General features: G+C 34.3%; 1 protein-coding gene across 2 annotated transcripts in view; it reads right to left on the reverse strand.

Moving 5' to 3' along the window:
- Positions 1-19409, reverse strand: part of mark1 (MAP/microtubule affinity-regulating kinase 1) — a 58617-nt gene that overhangs the window by 25817 nt on the left and 13391 nt on the right. For both annotated transcript variants that reach the window (XM_051094847.1, XM_051094846.1), the window contains exons 2-4: positions 18463-18666; positions 17652-17705; positions 4673-4721 (exon numbers count right to left, since the gene is read on the reverse strand). In XM_051094847.1, coding sequence (XP_050950804.1) covers positions 4673-4721; positions 17652-17705; positions 18463-18666 — 307 coding nt within the window. The remainder of the gene's footprint in view (positions 1-4672; positions 4722-17651; positions 17706-18462; positions 18667-19409) is intronic.

The raw sequence follows: 19409 nt of genomic DNA on the forward strand, positions 1-19409 counted from the left end.
CAACCAAATATTGGTTCAGATCAATATGGAGCTAAAATAGTCTCAAAATTAACATGTATAAACTATGACTCACAAAATTGCACACATTCTTTTTAGGGATGTCCCGAGCCAAATTCAAGGACAGAGGCCAATCAAGCATTTCTTTTTAAACTGGTACTGGCTCTCCTAAACTTGGTCCTTATTTGGCATCAGCTGTCATGCTTGCATCATGCAGTATTTAAGTGGGTTTGAGCATCAGGGTTCGTACAGACACTGAAAAATAAAATTCCAGGACTTTCAAGGACTTTTAAAGTACTACATTTTTGATTTTCAAGGACTTAAACCAAAGATCTCACTTATGGTTTGATGTTTTCTACTGTTTAAGAAAAAAATTCAGAAAAAAAAGATTCACAAAACCGCTTCAAAGTCCCGATCTGAATCAAATGATTTGCGCTCCGCGCTCCTAGGTTCCGATCTAAAGCAAAATATTTGCGACCCTGCTCCAAAGATCTAAATGAAATGATTCATGATCCACGCTCTGAAGTTCCGAACTGAATAATGATTCACAAACCATCATTTCGGATCAGGACTCAGCGCGGATCACAAATCATTCAATTCACGCAATGATTCAAAAACCCACTCCGCAGTTCCAATCTGAATCAAATGATTGGCGATACGCGATTTGAAGTCCCGATCTGAATCAAATGATTCACGATACGCGATTTGAAATCCCGATCTGAATCAAATGATTCACGATACACAATTTGAAGTCCCGATCTGAATCAAATGATTTACAATACGCGATTTGAAGGCCCGATCTGAATCAAATAATTCACAATACACGATTTGAAGTCCCAAACTGAATCAAATGATTCATGATATTCAATTTGAAGTCCCAATCTGAATCAAACGATTCACGATACGCAATTTGAAGTCCCGATCTGAATCAAACGATCTACAATACGCGATTTGACAAGTGATGTTGAAATTCGAAAATGAATGGCTCTTTTAATTTGATCTGGCTTTTGCTAGTGAATCGCCTGAAATGAAGAGAAGTTATGTGTTTGAATCAATCAGAGCGGTTCCAGCTTAAATGACTCACTCAATTGATTTGGTTCATCTGTTCCTCTTTTTGCGTCTTTAGCCATGTTTACACAACACCGTCAGCCCTACTACTGGTTTAGCTCCATAGTTTTATGACATTAACTGAAATAGGCAAAAAAGGTATTTTGTTCTTTTAATTCTGTGAATTTTGTGTGAAAAGATATGTGCTTAGTAAAAAAAACAAAAACAAACAAACACTTTCAAGTACCTTGGGAATATTACTATTTTCAAGGGTTTTCTAGACCTTAAATTTCAAAAAGTCAAATTCAAGTACTTCAAGCACTTTAAACACCTTGTACAAACCCTGGAGCATTTATGTGGGTTTGACAACCGCCGTTAAAGGAAAAGACAACGTTGTGTTCAGCCACCATTAAAACCATTAAAAGTGTATTTGATACGCACTTTTATAACAATCTCTCATTCATTATCGTTAACTTTTATCTGCCGTCAGACTGAGACGTTGTTTTCATAACGCGTTGCAACGAGTTGTGTCGTGATTCGGATTTGACTAATAGACTGGTGCTTTTTATAAATATATAGCAATTATTCTTCTTATTGTACATAAAAGTTTATACAGCTGAGGTCAAAAGTTTGATGCCATCAAAAGGGATGCCCCTTTCAGAATCTGCATAATGTTAATTTTACCAAAATAAAAGGGATCATACAAAATGCATGTTACTGTTTATTTAGTACTGACCTGAATAAGATTTTCACATAAAAGATGATTATATATAGTAATTTATAAAAATGACCCTGTTGAACAATGAAGTTTACATCCCCTTGATTCTTAATACTGTGTTGTTACCTGAATGATCCACAGCTGTGTTTTTTGTTTAGTGATAGTTGTTCATGAGTCCCTTGTTTGTCCTGAACAGTTAAACTGCCTGCTGTTCTTCACAAAAATCCTTCAAGTCCCACAAATTTAGTGGTTTTTCAGCATTTTTGTGTATTCGAACCCTTTCCATCAATGACTGTATGATTTTGAGATCCGTCTTTTCACACTGAGGACAACTGAGGGACTCATATGCAACTATTACAAAAGGTTCAAACGCTCACTGATGCTCCAGAAGGAAACACAATACATTAAAAGACAGGGGGTGAAAACTTTTGAACAGAATGGAGATGTGAACATTTTTCTTATTTTGCCCAAATATGATATTGTTTCATTTAATACTGCCCTTCAGAGGCTACAGAAGATATGTACATGTTTCCCAGAAGACAAAATAAGGGGGGTGTAAACTTGACCTCAGCTGTATCAGCAAAAAACTTGAGTGGGACATCCCTAATTCTTGTGCATTCACAAATTATGTTTTGCTTTTGTGAATCTTATTTTGTGGATGTAAATTTGGTTATGCATTTGCACATACATATATTTTGCAAATACACTCATTTTTGACACTATTTTAGCCCCACAAAGCTGAGTGTTGAGCAGTTCGGAATAACGACACATCTGATCTGCGCTTAAATTCTCTCAGGAACTCATCTATGACATGGAGAAACTACACACCAGGGATGCTTGTTATGGAGATGTGCTAAAATACACACAAGACGTCACACACACAGCTTCCTGTGTCTTTCCATTTCATAGTGTACTTTACTGTATGTGAAGAGCTTCTGTAATTCAATTTACTCTCTGCGGACAGACACTAATAACGTCTGACTGCTTCCTGCATGCAGTTTTTAACACAGCATGTGTGTGTTAGGAAAGATGAGACATAAAAACGTCAGGGATAGGTGGGTAATCACAGCTTTTAGTCTGATTAATCTAAAATCCAGCTCAGTCTCAGCCAATCAGAAGCCAGCAGTGACACGCAGGCGGCCCCAGGAAGGGTACGCCAGAAACAGCCAGTCATGCTAATCGATACAGAAGTGAAAACGGAGTCTTGTGCCGTTAAGAGAGGCACAAAAGAGCTGAGCTGGTCAGACATCGGCCGCGCAGAGCTGATCGGGCTAAAGCAGCCCGTCTGAATGACTCTCCCGTGATTCCCTTCCATTAGGAATATAAATAATCCAGTTAACATCTCATAAAAACGGAGTGAGAGAAAAGAGAGGGAAAGTGCAGTGTCATGAATGAAACTGAGCCGTGTATTAAAACAAGACATTGATTAAGGAAGACATCATTTCCAGTTAGCAGGTCTAAACAGCTCCAGTGCTTAAAGGAAGGTCGTTTTGGTCATTTTGGGGTCTCAAACCAGTGTTGTAGTATTGTTAACTAAAACTAGTAAAAATAAATCAAAGATAAATAGTAAAATAATAATAATAATAATAATAATAATAATACATAAATAAATATAAAAAAAAAAAATTAAAAAGCATGTTACTAAAACTTAGACTGAAAATATAAAAATTAGTTCAGAACATAATAATTGAATAAATATAACAGACGTAGTAAATACTACAGAAATTATATATATATATATATATATATATATATATATATATATATATATATATGTAAATACATAACTAAATATATAACTAAACTAACACTAGGGATGTGAAGGTTTGAATTTCTACATTTTTTAAATTAAAAAATGTTTAAATTAAAATATTAAAATAAAAAAAATAATTAAAGTTTAATTTAGTAAATATAATAGCATGTAGTAAATACTACAGAAATTGCACACACACACACACACACACACACACACACACACACACACACACACACACACACATATATATATATATAAAAATAATTAATTCAAAAGTAATTAATTAAAATTACTAAAACTGAGACTGAAAATAATAATAATAATAATAATAATATATAACTAAATGTATAACTAAATTAACACTAGGGCTGTAAAGGTTTGATTTAAAATATTAAAATAAAAAAAAATTTAATTAATTATTTAATTTAAAAAAAAGTAATTAATTAAAATTAATAAAACAGACTGAAAATATAAATATTAGACTGAAAAAAACTAGTTCAGAACATATTAATAATTTAATAAATAAGAAGTGAAAATATAAAAGCTAGTGCAGAACATTTTTTTAATTAAAATATTATATTTAAATTAAAATATTAAAATAACAAAAATGAAAAACCACAAAGTTACTGAACCTTAGACGTTACTAAAACTTAAACTGAAAATATAAAAAATAGACTGAAAATAAAGAAAGTAAAACCTAGTTCAGAACATATTAATAATGTAAGAAATATAATGATACCTAGTAAATACTACAGAATTTTTTTTTATTTGTATGTAATTCATGTAATTATGTAATTAAATTATTAAAATTATTATTTTTAATTTTATTTTTACAATTCTTGAACGACTTAAATTTGATTTGATACAGTATTTTTTATATGCATTTATAGGATTCTTTAAATATTCCCGTAATTTATCGCAGGCAACAAAAAGACGACATTTAAACAATTTCACACACAAATTCAGCATTTTGCTTGTGAATATGTTTGCCAATCATAACACAGATTATTTACGCCATATCAAAAGTACAAAAAGCAGGTTATTTCATTATATGGGTCAAATTATGATTTCGGTGGAAGAAAAATGAGAGAATTTCAAATACAAATAAAAGTGCAGAATATGTACTTTAGATGAATTGTAGCATGACGTCTTACCTATATTAGGATGATTTAAGACCTTCATAATCCTCACTTCACGAAAGAGCTGTGGGTAAAAACAGACAAAAAGCATTAGAGAAAATATATTTATCCTTTCACTTTTATCTGCAGTTAATTGCATATTCTTAGAAAAAAAAAAAATCAGCTTGTTCATGAATCAGACATCAGTGGGTGTTGAGTTTTGTTCAAAATAAAATGTACAAAAGTACAAATGCTTGAAAAATGTACTTTGTGTCAAATGTAAAACATTTTGCTACTGTCCACCACTGCAAAAATCGCAAAAGTTTTGCAATATGAGTCTGCCGGAACATAAAGTTGACCAGGTTGCAACAATGAGCACTTTCGAGTAACAACTTGCCGCTTTGCCAAAGTACGCAAGATTCACGGCATTGATTCAGAAACATATTCAAGAGTTTCTGAAGCACTTAGCAGCAAGTAAATCAAAAATTCATGAGCACATATACCACGCTTCTCTCCTGGATATATCTGTTTTCATATTTATCCAGCAGCACATGAAAAACAAACTGTGGTTGGTTGCTTTACATGTCAATCAGAGTCTCTTCCCATCAAAGTGGGCGGGTCTAGTTCAGAATAATGCTCAGCCAACAGTCAAAAGTCTGATGAAAACTAGCAGCGCAGCAGCCTGAAGGGGAAATGCTGGATGGATCCTAAACACTACTCCACGTTCCTCCCCCCACTGTCTCTTCATCCTAAAACGCTGCCATACACACAAACGGGCGCTCTTCTCAGGGGCTCCTCACAGATTCTCTTTATTTAGTCAAGACAACAGGAGGCCGTTTTCTGTGAATGAGTGCCGCATGAATGAACGAGCACATCCAGCCCCGCGGCGTGTCGTCACACAGAGGAAACTGCGACACGTGACCGCGACAGGACGGGAGACAGATGTGACGGGACACATTTATGTGTGGCAGAATTCACCAAAATATGCACTGCACGCATTCGAATGAGAAAAATGTGAACGCTTTCTGCAAATAGAGCTTGAAACTATTAAAAATAAAGTAAAAATAGAAATACTAATACATAAAATATGTGACCCTGGACCACAAAACCATAAGGGTCCATTTCTTTAAGATTAATACATTAAATACTGTACAAACTGCATACTGAAAGCTGAATAAATAAGCTTTTCATTGATGTATGGTTTGTTAGGACAATATTTGGCTGAGATACAACTGAAAATCTGTAATCTGAGGGTGCAAAAAAAATCAAAATATTGACAAAATCACCGTTTTTAGCAATGCATATTACTAATTAACAGTTAAGTTTTGATATATAATTTTTTTTTATATATATAAAATAATTTCTAAACAGCTCAAAATGCTAAAAAAAATTAAATAAATAAATAAATAAATAAAAATAAAAAAATAATAAAATGAAATGAAAAATAAAATAATACAATTAAATTAAATTAAATTAAATTAAACAAATTAAAAAATTCCATTTAAATAGCTGGTTTGCAACTAAAATGATATTGTCCATTTATTTTTAATTAAGCTATTACTATTAGAGGCTAATTAGTTTGGGATTAAAAGCTGGTTTGACGTAACTGAAAAAAACTTCCTATTATTATTTTCTCTCTCTAAATTATTTTACATACTTTTACAATATCTTTGCTAACAGGTTGAAAGAGTAAGAGAGTAAACAATTAACTAATAGTTATTACCCTGTTGCTTGATTACAAGATAATTGCCAAAAAATTTTTTTTTTGTATTACAAGTTTTTTTTTTTAAATGTTAGGTTTAAATATGTAAATGCGGCATTATTTAATGAAATATGCGCTAATTTGCATACATTTCTAGTACAAAAATCTGAACACTGGATGAAGTCAGTTTCAGTTTTATTATTATTATTATTATTTTTTTTTTTTTTTTTTTAAATTAGAGTCAGAAGTTTTTACAGAGGGAATTTGGGGTCTTTATCTCATTTTTGTCACCCCATAATTCAGAAAATACTTAGAACAGACAGAAAACTATATATTTTCACAATTTTAATAAAGTGTTGTATATAATCAAGTAAATTATATATGAACAAATCCCTCTGTAAAAACCTTCAGGATATAGACAGGAATAAAAATGTAAAGTTTGGTGTGTGTGCTACTAAAGCGGAGATTTATGGCTCCATGTAGAAGAAAAAAAACTTATTTTGAGAAAAAGGCCTTTAAAAATACTATATTATAATTGAAATCTATTGACACAAATAGATAAAGTGCTATAAAAGAAACACTTAACAGTGTCTTTTGGATGTTTTCTTTCCACTAGTCTGAAAAAACACTTAATGAAATCCAAAAAGCCTTAATATTACATTTTTGGTAAAACTCAATGTTTAATATTTTACTACAATTTAATTATGTTTGACAATTGTGTATCTGACATTCAATATGTAACCATTTCGTGTCTTTACTGCTTTTAAATTATAATAAGAAACAGTCTGTATCCTGTTTTTGCAAAACACCCACTACTGTCACATCAAGAGTGAAAGTGATGAGCGGCGTCTGAAAGCATCCAGCGCTGAGAAGAGCAGAGCCGGGAAAAGCTGAAAAAGGTAGAGTGACCCATCAGCTCCATCAAGCACGGCCCCGAAAGATCCAACAATACAGACTGACAGATCAATTTATCTCTCGACAAAGGCGCCCAAGTACGCTTTTGTTCTGTGATGTGCCTCTTCAGGAACGGGGCGTTTTTAGGGATCACAAACATCTATGTGGGAATGTCACTCGAGAAAACACCTCCATGCAGACGGACTCTACAATTACACCACACAAACATCAAAAGCTAACGTTCAGATTCAAATGCTCCTGCAAATATTTTTATATTTTATTTGTATTTTACTCTTTATTTGTACAAATCTCATGTTCTTTGGAGCAGAAACTATTAGATATGTAGATATAAATTATTTTACAAAACCAGTCCTTGATTCTGATTGGTTGAGCCATGTTTGAAGCTGAAACTACATTGTTTGTTGGAAGAATAATGTTTCTATTAATATCATTACTCTTTATTTGCACCATCTTATATAGTGAAACCTTACTACGTAAATGGAATAACCATTCTATAAAAGCAATAAGGCCCGTGAAGCTGTGGTTTACAGTGAATTTATAACAGCTAAGGAGGTTTTAGGCACTCTGCTTTGTGTTGTGCCTAACAACGTCCCTTAGCTGTTACAAATTTAACTGTAAACCACAGCTTCTTGGGACATATTGCTTTAATCCAACATCCAAAAAAGTTTTTACATGAATTGTTTTTTTGACAGCACTTACCAAGCTGAACCATTCAACCCTATTTAAATTAACTGTAAAAAAATGACTGTGAATTTAACAGTAAAAAAACTGTAAAAATATACAGTAAAAACCTGTTAAGTGGTTAAAGGTAACAGTAAAAGACCATAAAATGTACAGTTAATTACCGTAAATTGACATTATTTTAAATTTGATGTTTTTTTGTTTTTTGTCTTTCTTCTTAGTTTTTTTCTTAGCAGTTTTGTACATTAGGCTTGTATGTTACATCTAATGTTGTTAAATGAATGTTTATTGTGTCATTTCAGTTTTTATATGTGTCACCATGATGGTGTTTAGTGTTTGTGTGAATGACCCTGTGCACCTTCTATATATGTTAATATTTAAAAGCTGCTTTGGTTCATCATGTGACTTTCTCATCACCGCAAGGCTAACAAATATTTATACTAAAAGCCAAAAAACTTTAAACTGTTAACATAATTTAGAAATGTTTGGGAACAGAGTTTAAAAAAATGGAATGCAAAACTAACCACCTGAGGTTTAACAGTAAGTATTTTTAATTGTTCCCCTCCTTTTATTCAAACTTTGTTGAAAAAAAAAAAAATCAATAAAATAAAAAATTAATTCATTTTTCTTCAACACCCTTAAAAATAAAGGTGCTTTAAAAGGTTCTTTACAACGATGCCATAGAAGTAGATTCAGTCAAAGGTTCTTTAAAGAACCATCTCTTTCTTGCCTTTTTATAATCTGAAAAACCTTCTTTCGCCACAAAGAACCTTTAGTGAAACAGAAGGTTCTTCAGATGCTAAAGGAACCATTTAGACAAAAAAAGCTTCCCTTATGGCAACTTTTATTTTTAAGAGTGAAGGCCTCTGCATACCCTGTTCATGGAAAGTGTGTCTTACTACTTTGCATAATGAGAATGAACAGTATGCAAATAGTTAAAGGATTAGTTCACTTCCAGAATAAAGTTTCCTGATAATTTACTCACCTCCACGTCATCCAAGATGTCTTTCTTTCTTCAATCGAAAAGAAATAAAGGTTTTTGAGGAAAACATTTCAGGATTTAGTGGCGGCCAATGGGTTGCAGGTCCAAATTGCAGTTTCAAAGGGCTCTACACGATCCCAGTTGAGAAATAAGGGTCTTATCTAACAAAACGATCGGTCATTTTCTTAAAAAATAAAAACAGTTGTATACTTTTTAAACACAAATTACGTAATCGTACGCACAAAAACAAAGCGAACGTGCAAAGAAAGTCAAACGCACTTTACAAAAAAAGTAAAACAACAATGTTGGATGATTTTGAAGTTTCGAAGAGAAACTGGGATGAAGTTTTTTGCCTCACCCAACCTTTTTTAAACCAAAGTACACAGACGAAGAACCACGCTTGACTTTTCCAACGTGATTACATAATGCATGCAGTCAACGACGTGAAGTGCCAAGCTAGTGCAAGAAGAGCATTTGTGGTAAAAAGTATACAAATTTGTATTTTTTTTAGAAAATGACCAATTGTTTTAATAGATAAGATCCTCATTTCTTAGCTGGGATCGTGTAGAGTCCTTCGAAGCTGCATTGAAACTGCAGTTTGGACCTTCAACCTGTTGTCTCTCATTGAAGTCCACCACATGAAGAAAAATCCTGAATGTTTTCCTCAAAAAAAAAAAAAAAAAAAAAACTACTTTCTTTTCGACTGAAGAAAGACATGATCTTGGATGATATGGGAGTGAGTATGACATGGGAGTGAGTAATTTATCAAGAAAACTGAATTCTGGAAGTGAACTAATCCTTAACCAAAAAAACATTTCCCAATGTTCTTATTTTTAATTTAAATTTGGATTTATTAGTTAAAAATGATCACATTTGTAGTCTACAAAACTGTGACATTATGGTGATGGACGTAACTGCGGTATTAAAACAGCATTTGCAAAAAAATGCACATAGTAGCATTAAAACAAGCTAATATTTGTTCTCTAATCATCATATATCGTGAAGTTTGTACAAGATCTCATGAGCACAGCAGAGATGTCTCTTTACATGTGACCTCTGACATCTATCTGTCTCGTGGAATGTGTCCTCATTGTCCTTTGCACAGTTGGAGAAAGAAACAGTGAAGGGAGAAAAAGGGAAATCGAGGGAAAAAAGTGAAGCTGTGCTTTTTCTTGGCAGTCTGCTCTGGTAAATAATCAGCAGAGGAGCTCGAGCTTCTATTTTTACAGCCATATTTCTAAAAACAACCACAGTAACATTCCAGTCACACACTGACAAGTGTGTCATTTCCTGTAGTGGGTCCTACAGTGCAGTGTGTGTGTGTGTGTGTGTGTGTGTCAATCCATCTGATTTATAAAGACGTGATCACAAGCAGGCAAGACATGTCTGTTTCCTGTCACTAGTTCTCACTCACAGAGGCTGAACAAACACACTCACACAGGATGAATTACGCTGTAAAGTGAGCACCATTATGACCAACAACTTACTCTACTCTAATAATTCAATGACAACAGTATGAAGGGAAATATACTTTTGTGTGAGCTCTGCTTCATACATCACTACACTACTGACAATACAGATGATGATGGGCCTTTTTGCCTGTAATATTTCACCAAAATTTCTGCTAATGCGACCACCCTTGTGGCATACTTATGAATTGCACAAAAGAGCATGTGCATTTGTGGTATACCATATATAAGGCCCTATAATTATAAAACGCAGATTCCAGTCATAAAATGGAATTTATTGTATACTATGGAATTTTGGATAAATAAATCAAAAGTAGGTCCATAAATTCAATTAAAAACGCGATAATGGCCCAGTTTCATATGCAGGGCTTAGCTTAAGCCAGAACTAGGCCATAGTTCAATTAGGATTTTAAAATAACTTTTATAAACATGCCTAAAAACATTACTGGTGTGCATCTTGAGACAAAACAAGGGCACTGACATATTTCAAGATCAATCAGTGCAAGTTTCTTTCAGTTGAAACAGCTCAGATTCACACTTTAGTCAGGGACTAGGCTTAAGCCATGTCTGTGAAACCGGGGGATGGACTAGTATCTGTGAATGCTAAGTTGCAAAAATACTATTTAAATCTGAATCCTGCATGGTCTGCGTGTCTCTGTGTGAATGAAAGGCACAGACGCACGGTTTTGTTTACTACACACAAGTGTGTCTCACAGTGTTTTAAACTTCTGCTGCTTCAATATAGGAGTACATGAACATATAACTGTCACTTCATGTGCATTTTACCATTTCTTTTGAGAAAACTATCGCCATATCATATGCAAACAGAAACTTAAAGGTCTTCACGGCTACCCATCAAAATAAAAGTTTGGTTTAACTTGAATAAACTGTGACAGAAATATAATACTTAATATAATGATAGTACTGCTAATAAAAGTATTATTAAAACATTATAAAAGAATATTTACCAGAACACTTTATTTACAAAAAAGAAAAAAAAAAAAAAAAAAGTAAATACACAACACAGTATTTCTGAAAAGAAAGGAAGAAAATAATAATGCATTTTTTAAAATAAAATCAATTAATTAGACATGCTGCTAAAAGTAAAACTGAATTTAGGAACTTTTAACGTAGGGTCAATTTTGTTAACCTTGCTGTAAATTGCTGTTAAATTGTGTGATGATTTCAATGAATTAGACATGCTTTTTAAATATTATCTTTTAATTTAACCATTAAAACAGAGTATAGAAAAATTCAAACTGAAAAAGAAAAATCCAGAAAAATGAAAATGTGGGAGGGGAAAAAAAACGATTTTGGAGAAAAATAAAAGATTTCATAGGGCCCTAAATGTATCGCCAAAGACATGTTTCTTCTACAATTTCATTCATATGAATGTTATCTTGATTCCAGCAAATTTAAGTTTATAGTAGTTAAGACAGAGCTTTTGCATCTAAAATTTAGTTTTTAATCCATTTAATCCATATTTACATTGTGTAAACACATAAATTTACATTAAAGAGGGTTTAAATTTTTTGTGAAAATGACCTTAGGATTCAAATAATATAAAAGTACGCTAGTTATAAATGAATCTCAAATAATAATAAAAGTAATAAAAAAATCCCTTCAAATGCCCATCATTCACAAAGCTCAACACGCCATAATTATTATTATATAATATTTTGTCTAGTTTTATTATACTTTCAGCTACCAATAACAGCACTCTAAGCTTTGTTTGACAAATTGTACCTGTAGTTTTTTCCATGCACATTTTACTTTCACTTTCAAATTATCGGCATCAAGCAGCTGTTGTTTTTTTAGTCCGTATGAGTTTTCCCTCTTTTCTTCACTTCCTTCAGTTTTAAGTAGCTTGTAAAAGCGTTGTGCACATTTTACTTTCACTTTCAAATTAGCGGCATTAACGTAACAAACTTTTATTAACAAAACAAATAAAAAACACAATGTTATATGCCTAATATAAAATAATAACTTACACAAAGTTTAAATAGGTATACAAAACTGAAAATCAGTAAACACTGTGTAACCAAATAAATAAGACATGTAGAACGTTTATTAGCAAAACGAATAAGAAAGCTTGGAAGCACAGCATATACCTTGATGTAATGTTAAAAAAAAAAAAAAAAATCAACAGTTTAAATAAATAAAAATCAGCAAACACTGTGGAACCAAATAAATATGAAACTTCCACAAATCACCTGGCAGGAGTTAACAGGCTTTTCAAAATCCAAAAATATTTCATTTTGAAACTCTTCCGCCATGGTCTTTCTCACCTCTCTCTTCTTGTCAGTCAGTCAGCTCGACTCTTCAGGTGATAAATGAAATCTGATGTGCGACTGTCATTCGGCACATTCAATTGAGCAGCCGTGTTCAGTTTTACTTGTATTGTCTGTTCTCTAACTGAACTAAATGATTTTTATTACTATAAAAAAATCAAAACGACAAGTTCTTCTTCGGGTGACTGACAGATGAAGCAGCACATACCGCAATCTACCGCATATTTTTTAAATGAATATTAAGCGACCTAAGCCATGTAGCACAGAAATTACGCTTTCGCTTCACTTTAAAATGAAACGCATGAGGAAACAATCCCTCACAAAAATTTATGCCATGATCATATAAATTTAAGACCTTTTCAAGGCCTTGATTCACAGAAAAGAAAACCCTGAAAAAGGACAGAGGGCTTGAGCCGCCAAAGCATGTGTCTGGTCTACCAGTTATTCAAAAGGGTGATTAAATGAGAATCCATTTGAGAAAGCAGTAAACGCTGGTTGAGAGAAGATGGGCGCGTAGTAAGAGCTCATAGAAGTGCGATGACACAGAGGTTGTGGAATGCTCTCGGACACGCTGAGGTTAGCCGATAGCAATTAATCGCATGCAGAGGTTTCCACAACTGAGAACAAACCCTGATCGCTCTGTGCTGGGTAAAATTCCAGCAGGACCAGCATGCAGCTGTTATTTTCATTGTTGAATACTGATTCTGGATGAATAAATGCACTGGAAGAGAATTCACTTATGAGGCCAGGCGTTCAATAATATGAAAAAGTAACTGGATGATGCCAGTTGGGGAGGAGGAGAGTCAACCGTAATTACAGACAAGCTCTGACGTGTGTGTGTGTGTGTGTGTGTGTGTATACCTCACCATGAGATCATTAATCATGCCGTCGAAACGTGAGGCAAGAGAAATCAGTGTAAGTTTCACTGACAACCTCACTGTCCATCTGTTCAAGCAAAGTGCACATCAATCAAACAATGGAGGACGGGCCTCATTAAAATATTCAAATGAGATGATAATTGACTGTAAGGATATAAAACTTCACATTCATTCATTTGGAAGATACTTTTATCCAAAACAATGTACAGTAGATCCATTTTCTGGGAATCAATCACATGACCTTGGCATTTTGAGCTACATCAGTGCATAAAATAACAGTAACAACATTATTTAACAATGTTGTTTTTTTGACAGCGAATACCAAACGTCATTCTGACGCCCTTGAAAGTCATTCCAACAAAACAGATCAATTCAATTCCTTCATTAACGACCCTTCATCAAACGGTGCTAGTAACGTGTACAAGTAAAGGTCACTTAATGGAAGTAATTTCGCCAGATGTGACCATCTGATCCTGGATGGTCACGTCTACAAAAAACCTTAGGGAATTTATGCAAGACTCACTTGGAATTTCAAACCCCTCAGCTGCTCTTGATGAACAATGGAAAATGGGGGAGGAAAAACTATTTGTATTTTTTCCCACAAAGCATCATTTTCGCAAATCCATTAGGTCAGCGGTTCTCGAAATTTTTTCTCTTAAATTTATGAAATCTATGCTTGACAAGGCATTTAATGGGGTATTTAATATTAGCCCACTAATGGAAACAGTATGAAGAAAATGTCACGCTTCTACAACTACACCAGTCAAGACTGGCTGAAAACAACCCAGTCGCTGGCTAACGTCATTCTACGACGGCTTCGTGATTTTGGAAATCTCCCACTGAGATGTACTACAAGGTGAGAAAGGACAGGGATATTGCTTTAAAATGTTCAATGGACACTAACACCGAGGATTTCTCCGCTGCAGACTGATTGACTTGCATGAGCTCTGATGTTGTTCTCATCACGAGAGGCTGCGTCATTCCCTTTAAGGTCATCGCTGCTTATAAAAGCCAAGAAACAGCCACTCTGACATTTTCCGTTTGAAGACAAAAAGGCAAGCCCTTTATTCGCCGTTATTATCATGCAGTTCAGCAGATATTTATGTTGGATTGAGAAGATTTGATCTACCTGACAGTCTCTCTGTCTATCTGTGAAAATGTGTGATAACGTGTAATAAAAATGGTTGCAACATGCTAACACTGCTTAGAAGCAAGCTAAAACATACTAGTAACGTGAAACATGATAATGACAGGTTAACAATGCCTAGGAACATACTAAACACATTAGCAACATGCTAACAATGTATAGGAATATATTAAACATGTTAACAACTTGCTAAAACATGATAATGACAGGCTAACAATGCCTACCCTGGTGAAAAAAACAGCATATGCTGGTAGGTATGTTTTGATGCTGGTTTAAGCTGGTCCTTTGCTGGTTTATGCTGGTCCTTGACCAGCAACATGACCAGCATGAACCAGCAAAGGACCAGGTTAAATCAGCATCAAAACATACCTAACCAACATCCCAGCATCAATACATACCTACCAGCATATGCTGTTTTTTTCACCAGGGTAGGAACATACTAAACACATTAGCAACATGCTAAATGCATGAAAAATATATTAAGCACGTTAGCAACTTGCTAAAACACATTATCAACATGCTAACACTGCTTAGGAGCAAGCTGAAACAAATTAGTAACATGAAAAAAACATGATAGTGACAGGTTAACAATGCCTAGGAACATACTAAACACATTAGCAACATGCTAACAATGCATAGAAATATATTAAACATGTTAGCAATTTGCTAAAACATGCTAACATGCTAGCACTGCTTGGCAGCAAGCTAATAACATGAAAAAACACGATAATGGCAGGCTAACAATGCCTAGGAACATACTACACACATTAACAACATGCTAAATGCAGAAGAATATATTAAACATGTTAACGACTTGTTAAAAGACTTTAGCAACATGCTAACAATGCATAGGAAAATATTAAACGTTACCAACTTGCTAAAACACGTTAGCAGTATGCTAACACTGCTTTGGAGCAAGCTATCCCTGCTGAAAAAAACAACTAAAACCAGCCTAAACTGGTTGGCTGGGTTTAGCTGGTTTAAGCTGGAAGTAGCTGGTTTTAGCTGGTTGTTCCAGCTGGTCTCCCTGCCTGACCAGCTAAGACCAGCCTGGCCAGCCAAGGAAGTGGCCAAAACCCCTTTAAAACCAACCTGCTGACCAGTTATGACCAGCTAAGACCAGCCTGGATGACCAGCTAAAACTAGCCAACAAACTAAAACATACTGGTAACATGAAAATACATGATAATGACAGGCTAACAATGCCTAGGAACATATTAAACACGTTAGCCACATGTTAACAATGCATAGGAATATATTAAACATGTTAGCAATTTGCTAAAACATGTTAGCAAGATGCTAACACTGCTTAGGAGCAAGCTGAAACAAACTAGTAACATGAAAAAACATGATAGTGACAGGTTAACAATGCCTAGGAACATACTAAACACATTAGCAACATGCTAACAGTGCATAGGAATATATTAAACATGTTAACAATTTGCTAAAACATGCTAACATGCTAGCACTGCTTGGCAGCAAGCTAGTAACAAGAAAAAAAAACATGATAATGGCAGGCTAACAATGCCTAGGAACATACTAAACACATTAACAACATGCTAAATGCAGAAGAATATATTAAACATGTTAGCAACTTCTTAAAAGACTTTAACAACATGCTAACAATGCATAGGAAAATATCAAACATGTTACCAACTTGCTAAAACACGTTAGCAGCATGCTAACACTGCTTTGGAGCAAGCTATCCCTGCTGAAAAAATAACTAAAACCAGCCTAAGCTGGTTGGTTGGTTTTTAGCTGGTTTAAGCTGGAAGTAGCTGGTTTTAGCTGGTTGTTCCAGCTGGTCTCCCTGCCTGACCAGCTAAGACCAGCCTGGCCAAAGAAGTGGCCAAAACCCCTCTAAAACCAGCCTGGATGACCAGCTAAAACCAGCCAACTAGCTTAGGTTGGTTTTAGCTGTTTTTTTTTTCAGCAGGGATAACATACTAGTAACTTGAAAATACATGACAGGCTAACAAAGCCTAGGAACATGCTAACGCATTAGCAACATGCTAACAAAGCATAGCAATATATTAAGCATGTTAGCAACTTGTTAAAACACGTCAGCAACATGCTACCACTGCTAAGGACCAAACTAAAATATACTGGTAACATGAAAATACATGATAATGGCAGTCTAACAATGCCTAAAAACACATTAAACATGTTAACCACACGCTAACAATGCATGGGAATATATTAAACATGTTAGCAACTTGCTAAAACACGTTAGCAACAAGCTAACAATGCTTAGGAGCAAGCTAAAACATACTGGTAACATAAAAAACATGATAATGACAAGTTTACAATGCCTAGGAATATATTAAACATGTTAGCAATTTGCTAAAACATATTAGCGACATGCTAACAATGCCTAAAAACATGCTAAACATAATAAAATTTTAACAATGTGCTAGCAATACCTAGAAACATGCTAAATGTGCTAGCTACATGCTAACAATGCCTAGAACATGTATCAAGATCAAACATGTATCTTGCTAAAACGTGGTCAAATGCATATTGCACACATTTTTTTTTGCAAACGTAAACTATTGAGGATGAAATAATCACTAGATTTTAGAAGGCTAGTGACACCAAAACAATGACCATGTTTGTTTAATTTGTTCCTTATGTTTACAGTACAAACATTCACAGGGACTTTTCAGCAGTGTTTAAATGATGAGTTCTATTATTGTCATGTCTACAAAAATACTGAGAACAAAAATCAAACCCGGATTTCTAATGTGCTTGTGTGTGTGTATGTGTGTGTGCATATATGCTTGTATACAGGCAACAGGGTGAAAGTCACAAAATGTGCAAAGAACATGTCAAAACATATTTGCTCAAAGAAAATTTGTAAGATAATTAAGATTTCGCATTTCAAAAACATTCATCACAGTTAAGCAAAAAATAGACAATATAAAACCAGCTTAAGACATTGAGGTCTCACCTTTTGTAGACTTGTGGGGTTGAGCTGTGTTTTATCAATGATCTTCACTGCTACCTGAAAGACAAATACAGTGTTACTGTAAATTGAGTTTATTTATAGGATCCTCTAAATAGTCTATATATCTCAATATCTAAAGGCTACGGGGCATCCACGTCATCACCCCTCTCTGCGTCAGAGCAAACCGGCGCCATATCTTACATAATCTGGAGTTTCTGTTGGTCCTGCAAGTGGGTTCTGACGTACAGGCTGTTAAATAATGCATGTCGTTTCCAGAGCTAGGAAAGTGTCTTTATTTTAGAGCTCAAAAGAATCTCTTCAGCTTCCCTTAAATGAGGGACAACTGAGAGTCAGGAGTTAAACTGGATAAATATATATTTTTGAGAACTAATCTGTTAAGTTTGCAAATTTCGACTCTACATATATTCATAGGGAGTGCTGTGTTATTATCTGAATGTTTTCCCCCCATTTTGGTCTATTTGATATTTACCCCAGCAAAACTGTCATGCAAAAACCAAGCCGTATTACATGTTGCTCAAATAGTTTCTTCATGTCCAAGTGGGCTATTCTTGGACAGAGTCAGACAAAAAAAGTGCACCAGACTTTATGGCAACAGTCACACATGGAAAAATAAGGGTTCAAGGGTTAAGCTTATATATTACCAAAAATAATCACAACGTATCTATGAAAAATCAAGTGTCGAACAATTTCAAATTCTGGACTATTTGTTGATTTCTGTCCTCCAAATGCAATGAAGTTGCAATTGTGTTAGCATTATTACTGTATACAGAACATTAGATATGTATCCGCTCACCTCTCTTCCTGTTAAAACATGGCGGGCAAGTTTGACTTTAGCAAAGTTCCCTTTGCCGATGGTTTTGAGGAGTCTGTAGTTCCCGATGTGAGGCTGTTCGTCTGTGATGGACGCCACCGAGTTGCGGCAGCGCGGGAGACTCTGCCGACTTGCTGATTTCGTGGGTGGTGCTGGTGTGTCCGTGTACCCATCGACAGACGTGTGCTAACAGACAAAAGGAAAAGATGTTAAATTCAAATTATATATATATATATATATAAATTGCAATGTAATGGGTTTCCCAAATGTATTTGAAAAATTATGACACATTAAAAAATAAAACTTAATTTCAACCCTCCTAAACACCTATACTACCCTAACTGATGTACAAACCAAATAAATAAATAAATACACACAACAACAAAAAGTGATATAATTAAACCATTATAAACAAAAACAACTCTCAGTCATAAAAGAATGGGGGAAAACTGCAATTACCAATGACATATATTAAGTCATTTAAATACGTCACGTCATCATAGCAACACTTTTCATATAAAATATCTGTAAATATATGCATATATAAAATTTCAACTTTTGCACACAACAGCACTCATCTTTTTGTTTACACTAGCAAGTTGGCGTGGCAGCTGTTTTATTTGACAGCAAAGTGGCTTTTTTTTTTTTTAAAAATTAATAATAATAATAATTCCTGAGCACTGCGTCAGACATTTTTAGATGCAAAGACATGTTCTGTGTGAACGGCCCCTGAAAATGGCCCAACAACAGTTGTGAGAAGTAGCGTCATAAAATGTATCACCTTTAATGAATAACATCACACTATCATCCATTAAAGCAGAACTTTTTGTAACAAACTCAACATCCTCAACAAATAAAAGAGAATTACATTTCATTTGTAGGAATCTGTACACATTCAAATGCGTTTGGATGTTATTTTGTCCCAATTT

The sequence above is a fragment of the Labeo rohita genome, chromosome 22 (assembly GCF_022985175.1).
Source record: "Labeo rohita strain BAU-BD-2019 chromosome 22, IGBB_LRoh.1.0, whole genome shotgun sequence".
NCBI classification, from domain to species: Eukaryota; Metazoa; Chordata; class Actinopteri; order Cypriniformes; family Cyprinidae; genus Labeo; species Labeo rohita.